We start from the raw sequence: 11,152 nt of genomic DNA, 5'->3' as shown, positions 1-11,152 counted from the left end.
CTGTTATTACAATGATTTATATACAGGGACTGTTGTAGAGGGATGGACGCCCCTGTAATTACAATGATTTATATACAGGGACTGTTGTAGAGGGATGGACGCCCCTGTAATTACAATGATTTATATACAGAGACTGTTGTAGAGGGATGGACGCCCCTGTAATTACAATGATTTATATACAGGGACTGTTGAAGAGGGATGGACGCCCCTGTAATTACAATGATTTATATACAGGGACTGTTGTAGAGGGATGGACGCCCCTGTAATTACAATGATTTATATACAGGGACTGTTGTAGAGGGATGGACGCCCCTGTAATTACATTGATTTATATACAGAGACTGTTGTAGAGGGATGGACGCCCCTGTAATTACAATGATTTATATACAGGGACTGTAGTAGAGGGATGGACGCCCCTGTAATTACAATGATTTATATACAGGGACTGTTGTAGAGGGATGGACGCCCCTGTAATTACAATGATTTATATACAGGGACTGTTGTAGAGGGATGGACGCCCCTGTAATTACAATGATTTATATACAGGGACTGTTGTAGAGGGATGGACGCCCCTGTAATTACAATGATTTATATACAGGGACTGTTGTAGAGGGATGGACGCCCCTGTAATTACAATGATTTATATACAGGGACTGTTGTAGAGGGATGGACGCCCCTGTAATTACAATGATTTATATACAGAGACTGTTGTAGAGGGATGGACGCCCCTGTAATTACAATGATTTATATACAGGGACTGTTGTAGAGGGATGGACGCCCCTGTAATTACAATGATTTATATACAGGGACTGTTGTAGAGGGATGGACGCCCCTGTAATTACAATGATTTATATACAGGGACTGTTGTAGAGGGATGGACGCCCCTGTAATTACAATGATTTATATACAGGGACTGTTGTAGAGGGATGGACGCCCCTGTAATTACAATGATTTATATACAGGGACTGTTGTAGAGGGATGGACGCCCCTGTGATTACAATGATTTATATACAGGGACTGTTGTAGAGGGATGGACGCCCCTGTAATTACAATGATTTATATACAGAGACTGTTGTAGAGGGATGGACGCCCCTGTTATTACAATGATTTATATACAGGGACTGTTGTAGAGGGATGGACGCCCCTGTGATTACAATGATTTATATACAGGGACTGTTGTAGAGGGATGGACGCCCCTGTGATTACAATGATTTATATACAGGGACTGTTGTAGAGGGATGGACGCCCCTGTAATTACAATGATTTATATACAGGGACTGTTGTAGAGGGATGGACGCCCCTGTGATTACAATGATTTATATACAGGGACTGTTGTAGAGGGATGGACGCCCCTGTAATTACAATGATTTATATACAGGGACTGTTGTAGAGGGATGGACGCCCCTGTAATTACAATCACGTGTTGTGAGAGATACCGACGTAAGTATGTACCTCCTGGTTGCTGCACCCTCTGGACTGTGTAGCCCGGGTACGCCTCTGGGGCTATTTGTTTGGGTTGTTGATGAGTAGCGTAGTGATTTGGGTAGGCAGTGAAAGCTGATTGGCTGCTCGTTCCGGTGTATTTTCCGGCCGGTGATTTGCTGCTCGTGTAACTGGGAGTAGCTGCAGCGGCAGCCTGTTGGTAGGCGTGGCTAGCTGCCTGCTGATTTGCATATGACACCTGTGTTGGCTGACTTTGTGGAAAGTTTCCTGATTCTGGAAATAAAGGAAAATATAAACACAGGAACTATGACATATCAAAGTGAGCATCTATCAAATCCATTAACACACAGATGTGTAAGATTTCTTATGTCATCATGTGATATAACCTTTTGTCTGCTATCTGTTTTGTGTCTCCTAAATGATTGGCATATTTCACTTTTCGACCTAATCCGAAGGGTTCTGATGTTAATATCGCCTTTCAAGCTGCCTTGTGCCGATTTAACATCAGAACTCGACCCATACAGAAAACGAGCAATTTTTCCAACCCACCCTCAGGTCGGCGTTTGAACAATATTTCCCCTTATTCCCTTCAACCTGGCACATAAAATGTATACATCGATTAAAAGGTAAGATATTATTTTATTAGCTTACATACATATTTTACTGGTCATCGTTCATTATATATATCCGTCAACATTCTTTTCAAACCTGTTTTCAGCATAGTTTTGAAAATGGCCGCCATCGTCAGGACACAAGATCTCGCGAGATTTCAATGTAAACAGATCGGGCAAAAGTCCCTTGTGACGAGATTTGGGTCACGTGATTAGCTATGGTGGTAGCTTTGAAGTTCTCTGAAAACGAGATGGCAAAGTATGCGGACGGATATATTTAGTGAACAATGACCAATGAGTAAAATATGTATGTAAGCTAATAAAATTTTATCTTACCTTTTAATTGATGTATACCTTTTATGTGTCAGATTGAGGGGAAATGGAGTAAATGTTGTTCAAACGCCGACCTGAGGGTAGGTCGGAAAAATTGCTCATTTTCTGTATGTAAGAAGTTCTGAGGTATCTACGTAGTAAGATCGTCAGAAAATTCTGACTATTTTCGACCCAGAGGCCCTGCAATGCTCATCTGGATATTTCAGTAATCAGAACAAAATACTCTCAAAAGTTACATTACAAATTAGTTTCCTGCTTTTTGAGCTGTATCTCAAACCAAATGTGGACCAAATCCTGTCATTGTTAAACAAATTTTATGAAAATCCATTCAGTCGTTCAGGACTAGTAGTGATTTAAATGATTTACCTCTATTTCCCCTATTGGACCCTGCCCATCTGGCCCCAGAGGAGTCACACCTTTCATTTATACAACATTCAATCTCCTTTGCCAATAATGCTCCGGACCAAATCTCATCAAAATCAATTCAGTCAGTCAGGACAAGTAGCAATTTAAAGGAAATGTTGATAGATGAAGGTCGGATGATGGATGCTGCACCATAGCATAAGCTCATTGGTCTTTCAGGCCAGGTGAGTTACAGACTTGTACTATTCTTACCCTACTTGTCCCCAGACGAGGGTTTTGAACCATTATACACAAATACCCCTGGTCTAGGAATTGTTAATTACCTTTTACCTATACTGAATGGCAGTTAGGATAAAGGTCATCCCATATTGAATCCCAGCCTAGTGTAAAAGTAGAGAGTATAAGATCACCTTACTAGCTCAGACTAGCGGGAATTTCCCTTTAGCCTAGTGGTAGGATGTTTGACTTGAGAGAGAAAGGTCACTAGTTGGAAGCCCGGCACGGACAGGGTATTTTTCATTACTCCTTCCTATTACAGATTTGGTGCCGTGACACTACTAACCAAGACCCTAAAACTGTGTTATGAGTCCTCAAGAGATATTCCACACTAAAATTTGCCTCAATTCATTCTGACAGTCTGGCCATTAAACTTCTGGTGACAGATGGCAAAACAAAAGAACACTTCATCCCCAGGTGAAACTAATTCAATACCAATAGAGGATATAAAGCATGACTGAAGACACAGAACCCAGAGGACCAAACACTCACCCTTACTGTAGTCTGTCTGTGCTGGGTGCGAGAACTTACTGTAGTCTGTCTGTGCTGGGTGCGAGAACTTACTGTAGTCTGTCTGTGCTGGGTGTGAGAACCCTGGATGTTGTTTGGCGACTGCTGTGGCCATCATTTTGGGTTCAGGATATGGCTGGTACACTGTCGAGGGAGGAGGAGAGGGACTTCTAGGCCGCTTAAGGTTCAGTTGCTGTAAAACCAAATTGTGTACCGAATTTACTGCTCATTGTTAAATAATACTGAGATAGGATAGGTTTTCAGTAAATGTGGTAAAGAACCAGTCGATGTTATAGAAAACAGGAAACATCACTTAATTAAGAGTATTTCTTTTTAATTGTTCAAAATTTTAAAATTATTAGCATGTGGTTTGAGCACTTTATTCTATATCCTGGACACTGTTGTATATACTTACAGGATAATTGTTTACCTGTTGTATACTTACATGCATCATAGCTGGCTGTGTTGGTCTGTACAGGGTGGGGCGGCCATGCTGCATCAGTATCGGGTGGTTTGTGGCCAGATTGGCATGGTGGGGGTAAGCTTGCTGGAGACTTAGTAACTCACTGTAAAAGGTAAATCACCATGGCAACCTATTAATTCTAGTATATAACTTTACCAATGGTGTTGTTTTTCTGTAGTGACCATGATGTCATCAATTATACCATAATTATGCTGTTTGGTTTCAAAAATTTAGTTCATCAGGTGGAGAATGTTGACATACAATGAATGTTAGGATCTCATTCTTGTACCGTACATTGTTACTAGTTTGATGGTTCAGTACCGACCCTTGCTACTAGTTTGATGGTTCAGTACCGATCCTTGTTTCTAGTTTGATGGTTCAGTACCGACCCTTGTTACTAGTTTGATGGTTCAGTACTGACCCTTGTTACTAGTTTGATGGTTCAGTACCGACCCTTGTTACTAGTTTGATGGTTCAGTACCGACCCTTGTTACTAGTTTGATGGTTCAGTACCGACTGTTGTTACTAGTTTGATGGTTCAGTACCGACCCTTGTTACTAGTTTGATGGTTCAGTACCGACCATTGTTACTAGTTTGACAATTCAGTACTGACCCTTGTTACTAGTTTGACAATTCAGTACTGACCCTTGTTACTAGTTTAACAATTCAGTACTGACCCTTGTTACTAGTTTGATGGTTCAGTACCGACTGTTGTTACTAGTTTGATGGTTCAGAACCAACCAGTGTTACTAGTTTGATGGTTCAGTACCGACCCTTGTTACTAGTTTGATGGTTCAGTACCGATCATTGTTACTAGTTTGATGGTTCAGTACCGATCATTGTTACTAGTTTGACAATTCAGTACCGACCCTTGTTACTAGTTTGATGGTTCAGTACCGATCATTGTTACTAGTTTGATGGTTCAGTACCGATCATTGTTACTAGTTTAACAATTCAGTACCGACCCTTGTTACTAATTTGACTGTTAAGTACCGACCATTGTTACTAGTTTTATGGTTCAGTACTGACCCTTGTTACTAGTTTGATGGTTCAGTACCGACCCTTGTTACTAGTTTGACGGTTAAGTACCGACCATTGTTACTAGTTTGATGGTTCAGTACCGACCCTTGTTACTAATTTGATGGTTCAGTACCGATCCTTGTTACTAGTTTGATGGTTCGGTACCGACCCTTGTTACTAGTTTGATGGTTCAGTACCAACCATTGTTACTAGTTTAATGGTTCAGTACCGATCATTGTTACTAGTTTGACAATTCAGTACCGACCCTTGTTACTAATTTGACTGTTAAGTACCGACCATTGTTACTAGTTTTATGGTTCAGTACTGACCCTTGTTACTAGTTTGATGGTTCAGTACCGACCCTTGTTACTAGTTTGACGGTTAAGTACCGACCATTGTTACTAGTTTGATGGTTCAGTACCGACCCTTGTTACTAATTTGATGGTTCAGTACCGATCCTTGTTACTAGTTTGATGGTTCGGTACCGACCCTTGTTACTAGTTTGATGGTTCAGTACCAACCCTTGTTACTAGTTTGATGGTTCAGTACTGATCATTGTTACTAGTTTGATGGTTCAGTACCGATCATTGTTACTAGTTTGAGAATTCAGTACCGACCCTTGTTACTAGTTTGATGGTTCAGTACTGACCCTTGTTACTAATTTGACGGTTAAGTACCGACCATTGTTACTAGTTTTATGGTTCAGTACTGACCCTTGTTACTAGTTTGATGATTCAGTACTGATCATTGTTACTAGTTTGACAATTCAGTACCGACCCTTGTTACTAATTTGACTGTTAAGTACCGACCATTGTTACTAGTTTTATGGTTCAGTACTGACCCTTGTTACTAGTTTGATGATTCAGTACCGATCATTGTTACTAGTTTGAGAATTCAGTACCGACCCTTGTTACTAGTTTGATGGTTCAGTACTGACCCTTGTTACTAATTTGACGGTTAAGTACCGACCATTGTTACTAGTTTTATGGTTCAGTACTGACCCTTGTTACTAGTTTGATGATTCAGTACCGACCCTTGTTACTAATTTGACGGTTCAGTACCGACCCTTGTTACTAGTTTGATGGTTCAATACCGACCCTTGTTACTAATTTGACGGTTAAGTACCGACCCTTATTACTAGTTTGATGGTTCAGTACCGATCCTTGTTACTAGTTTGATGGTTCAGTACTGATCCTTGTTACTAGTTTGATGGTTCAGTACCGACCATTGTTACTAGTTTGACGGTTAAGTACCGACCCTTATTACTAGTTTGATGGTTCAGTACTGATTCTTGTTACTAGTTTGATGGTTCAGTACCGACCATTGTTACTAGTTTGACGGTTCAGTACCGACCATTGTTACTAGTTTGACAATTCAGTACTGACCCTTATTACTAGTTTGACGGTTCAGTACTGACTGTTTGGTAATACTGACCTTTGCTCCTTTAGCTGAGCCCGTTTCCGAGTCTCGTCCTCCTGATGTAGCACTTTCTTTAACTGGGAAAACAGCTCATGTTTTTCTTGTTTCAGAGAGTCTAGTTTCTTATCCATAGTTTGTACCTAAATATCACATAATTCAATCAATGCCATGCATAAATATCATGTACTCCCTAAGTGAGCATACATAGATCTGGGTATTATCGCTTATTGTACACATTGTCACATGCCTTCAGTGTCATATCCATCCATAAAATGTCATTTGTGAACTATTATTTACTGTTAAGGTGAGAACAATGGTTCTAAACCCACCATCAAAACACAGGGCTATCAATGGAATTAATTGTCAAATTGAGTTCCAACACAGATTATTTCCTAATTCCCTTGTCTGAGTGATAACACAGATTGTTTCCTAATTCCCTTGTCTGAGTGATAACACAGATTATTTCTAAATTCCCTTGTCTGAGTGATAACACAGATTATTTCTAAATTCCCTTGTCTGAGTGATAACACATGTTATTTCCTAATTCCCTTGTCTGAGTGATAACACAGATTATTTCCTAATTCCCTTGTCTGAGTGATAACACAGATTATTTCCTAATTCCCTTGTCTGAGTGATAACACAGATTGTTTCCTAATTCCCTTGTCTGAGTGATAACACAGATTATTTCCTAATTCCCTTGTCTGAGTGATAACACAGATTATTTCTAAATTCCCTTGTCTGAGTGATAACACAGATTATTTCTAAATTCCCTTGTCTGAGTGATAACACATGTTATTTCCTAATTCCCTTGTCTGAGTGATAACACAGATTGTTTCCTAATTCCCTTGTCTGAGTGATAACACATGTTATTTCCTAATTCCCTTGTTTGAGTGATAACACAGATTATTTCTAAATTCCCTTGTCTGAGTGATAACACAGATTATTTCCTAATTCCCTTGTCTGAGTGATAACACAGATTGTTTCCTAATTCCCTTGTCTGAGTGATAACACAGATTATTTCCTAATTCCCTTGTCTGAGTGATAACACAGATTATTTCTAAATTCCCTTGTCTGAGTGATAACACAGATTATTTCCTAATTCCCTTGTCTGAGTGATAACACAGATTATTTCCTAATTCCCTTGTCTGAGTGATAACACAGATTGTTTCCTAATTCCCTTGTCTGAGTGATAACACAGATTATTTCCTAATTCCCTTGTCTGAGTGATAACACAGATTATTTCTAAATTCCCTTGTCTGAGTGATAACACAGATTATTTCCTAATTCCCTTGTCTGAGTGATAACACAGATTATTTCCTAATTCTCTTGTCTGAGTGATAACACAGATTGTTTCCTAATTCCCTTGTCTGAGTGATAACACAGATTGTCTCCTAATTCCCTTGTCTGAGTGATAACACAGATTGTTTCCTAATTCCCTTGTCTGAGTGATAACACAGATTGTTTCCTAATTCCCTTGTCTGAGTGATAACACAGATTGTTTCCTAATTCCCTTGTCTGAGTGATAACACAGATTATTTCTAAATTCCCTTGCCTGAGTGATAACACAGATTTTTTCTAAATTCCCTTGCCTGCATGCCAACAATTATGAAAGAACATTTCCATCAATCTTGAATGCATTCATCGTGTTTAGTTGACCTGGATTAATGTGGGAAACCAGAATACTAGATTTCCTGTACCAACTGACCACCTGATTCAATCGGAAAAATCAAAAATCTAGAAAATCACTTCTTCTCATGATAATCACCTGTTCCTTTGTTTGCTCCAGTGTTAAGCTATCTTCCTGTTCCTTTCTTCTTCTCTGTTCTTGTTCTTTCTTCTGCCTTTCAATTTGTGCATCTTGCTCAAGCTCTGCAATTAAGAAATCAATCGAGTGTGATGTTCCTTAGAAAAATTAATTAATTTATTGATCTATCAGAGGCAAATCAAACTAATAAATAGAGTGATTGACAACAACACTTCCTTTAACTGCCTGCAGGTATAACCACCAGTTTTAGCCAATGTTCTCCAATATTAGCTTCCTTAATTATGATATAAATGATTTTCTCGCAAATCCATTTCATTAGGTTCATATGAGCGAGGGATCATTGCATGAGAAGTAAACTTATGCCTGATATGATCAAACCATGAATAATGCTATATATATGGTATAGACACTTTTTGAACTAGCCACATTGAAACAGAATGGCCACATCTGCCACCTTTTGTATATATTCATACCTTGTTTCTTTTTCTCTCTTTCCTTGATGATATGGCGCTTCAGTGCCTGGTACATTGCCTTTGTCATCTTTGGGCGTTCTATTAATGCTGGCATTTTGGTCTCAAAAGCTTATATCAAGTACATCCACGTGTGCAGAGTTAAAAATTGACCAACCGACAGCAGAACTAAAAATAGATCACTGGAAAAGAAATAGAAATCTACATGTGTAAATCCCTGATGCAGTAATTATAAGCATGTATATAGTTCTGTTTACTCATCAACAATCTTTGTAAATTTATATCTCGAAGTCAACCTTCTCACTAGGGTTATGTAAAACTGTAAAAGTTCAAGGAGTAGTATTGTGCAGCCAGCCGGGATCGAACCCGCAACCCTCGGCTTACTGGTCCGCCGCTCTACCGACTGAGCCAAAGAGAATTCCACCTAGCCGGAAGCTAGAAGGCGATCATACAGCTACAGAGATCGGACAGAAGTATTCGGACAAATGGCTAATCTTAAGCGCCGTCGACTACCGTGAGGCGCACAAAAAACCGGATAAAATCTTAATAGGTTACTTGTTCGCTTATTACCGTACACCAGCGGGAAGGTGACGTCACTGTTGACGTCATCTACGTCACTAAACGTACGTGACATCTGCTGATGTTTTCTGACAGTCTGCTAAAGAAAGATGGGTCGGCGAAGTGTTGAACTGACGGTTGGTGAAAAGGAAGCTATCATCAAATTGATTAAGGCAGGAACCAAGCAATCAGTGGTTGCGGATGTTTTAAGTGTCTCGAAATCTACCATTTCAGATGTTTGGAAACGTTATGTAACCCGTGGAACAGTTGTTAATAACCCTCGATGCGGAAGGACGCCATTTCTGGACGAACGTGAGAAGCGTCGCGTTATTCTTTGTGTCCGGAAAAACAGAAGAAATTCTTTAGCCGAAATAACCAGCAAAGTAAATAATTCTAGGACCATTGTAAATGATGCTCCGGTTAGTTCCAAAACTATTGACAGGTTTTTAAAGTCTGAGGGCTACGCTAGACGAATTACAAAGAAAACTATGGTCGTTCGAGAGGTTAACCTGAGGAAAAGAGTATCTTTTTGTTACGAAAAAAGAAATTTGACAGTGGATAATTATTGGAAAGGTGTTATATTTTCCGATGAGAGCCAGATTGTTGTTGGTAATGACAACAGGATTTTTGTATGGCGAAAAAAGGACGAGGGGTACCGCCCGGATTGTGTCTGTCCCAGGTCACAAAGGAAACTTTCGGTGATGATTTGGGGGTGCATTACTTACAATGGAGTTGGAACCATATGTTGTGTTGACGGTACTATTAATGCTGTAAAATATATCCAAATTTTAGAAGATAATCTCTGGCCGGTAATTGCCAGACACTTTGCAAATGACAGGTATGTGTTTCAACAAGACAATGCCCCCGTTCACAAGGCCCGTGTGGTGTCGGAATATTTTGAAAACAACAATATTTCAACATTAGAATGGCCTCCACAGAGCCCAGATTTAAATATAATTGAAAATGTGTGGCTGAAGATTAAAATAAAACTTAAATCGATGGTACACAACATCAACAATAAAAACCAACTGTACGAGGCTATCACGGATGTGTGGCGATCGTTGGACACGGAATACATCCAGAGTTTATATAACACAATCCCAGACCGTCTGAAGGAAGTCAGGAAAGCAAAGGGCAATATTACCAAATATTAAGTAAGTAAAACAAACAGGTTTTTCAGATATGGCGGTTTTAATTTAGGCAACACTATACCGCACGTTATAACGCAACGTCATTTTGTCTGAATACTTCTGTCCGGTCTCTGTATGTACAATATTGACAATTAAAACCCTGCCTGCTACAAAACCAATAACCGGTATTACAACATAATAAAGATATGGTTAGACTACTTAATGTAAATACAAAGTGTTTTATAACACGGAAACAATATTTAAATATGCATATTGCATAATATAACATAACAATATTTAGTATGGATACGTTGAGTAGATTGTGCAGGGAAACTATTAATATGTAAAAGCATCAACACAAGTCAACTACATGAACTAGCTAATCGCTGTCAATCATCTATCAATAAGACTATATACTAACGCATATATCAGTTAGTCTCAAATACAAAAATGAAATAGTTACCCATGATATCAACAAAAACCTGTATCCACTCATCCACTCTTTCTCTTCATTCTTTACTTTAAATCATGAAATGCCTAGTAATAATATTTACATCCTCCATTTGCAAGTACGTCGTCTCGATCAACTAGACGCTTTCTGTACCTATAGGGTGAAATCTTGTACGTCCATTCTGGTCCAGGTACTTGTTCCTGGTATCCGAACCATGATTTTTTTGTTATTTTATTACTACAATTTTCATTCTTACTTAGTATACCCAAAGAACATGTTTTCTCCAGAATCATCAGTTTATTCATAAGCCACTGTTGAAATAGATAATATGTTTATAGTA

At 39.1% G+C, this 11,152-nt stretch overlaps 1 protein-coding gene across 1 annotated transcript in view; it reads right to left on the bottom strand.

Annotated features, from left to right (window-relative positions):
* LOC117340905 (G protein pathway suppressor 2-like) overlaps positions 1 to 10,944 on the bottom strand; it is a 13,731-nt gene extending 2,787 nt beyond the window's left edge. Inside the window, exons 1-7 of the mRNA XM_033902689.1 lie at positions 10,825 to 10,944; positions 8,677 to 8,855; positions 8,204 to 8,307; positions 6,454 to 6,578; positions 3,982 to 4,102; positions 3,591 to 3,729; positions 1,453 to 1,716 (exon numbers count right to left, since the gene is read on the bottom strand). Of these exons, the coding sequence (XP_033758580.1) occupies positions 1,453 to 1,716; positions 3,591 to 3,729; positions 3,982 to 4,102; positions 6,454 to 6,578; positions 8,204 to 8,307; positions 8,677 to 8,770 (847 nt within the window). The 5' untranslated portion in view covers positions 8,771 to 8,855; positions 10,825 to 10,944. The remainder of the gene's footprint in view (positions 1 to 1,452; positions 1,717 to 3,590; positions 3,730 to 3,981; positions 4,103 to 6,453; positions 6,579 to 8,203; positions 8,308 to 8,676; positions 8,856 to 10,824) is intronic.
* Positions 10,945 to 11,152: the final 208 nt, after the last annotated feature.

This window comes from Pecten maximus, chromosome 13, assembly GCF_902652985.1.
Source record: "Pecten maximus chromosome 13, xPecMax1.1, whole genome shotgun sequence".
In the NCBI taxonomy this organism is placed as follows: Eukaryota; Metazoa; Mollusca; class Bivalvia; order Pectinida; family Pectinidae; genus Pecten; species Pecten maximus.
The sequence above is the reverse complement of the archived record's forward strand: the minus strand, read 5'-3'. Positions and strand labels throughout refer to the sequence as shown.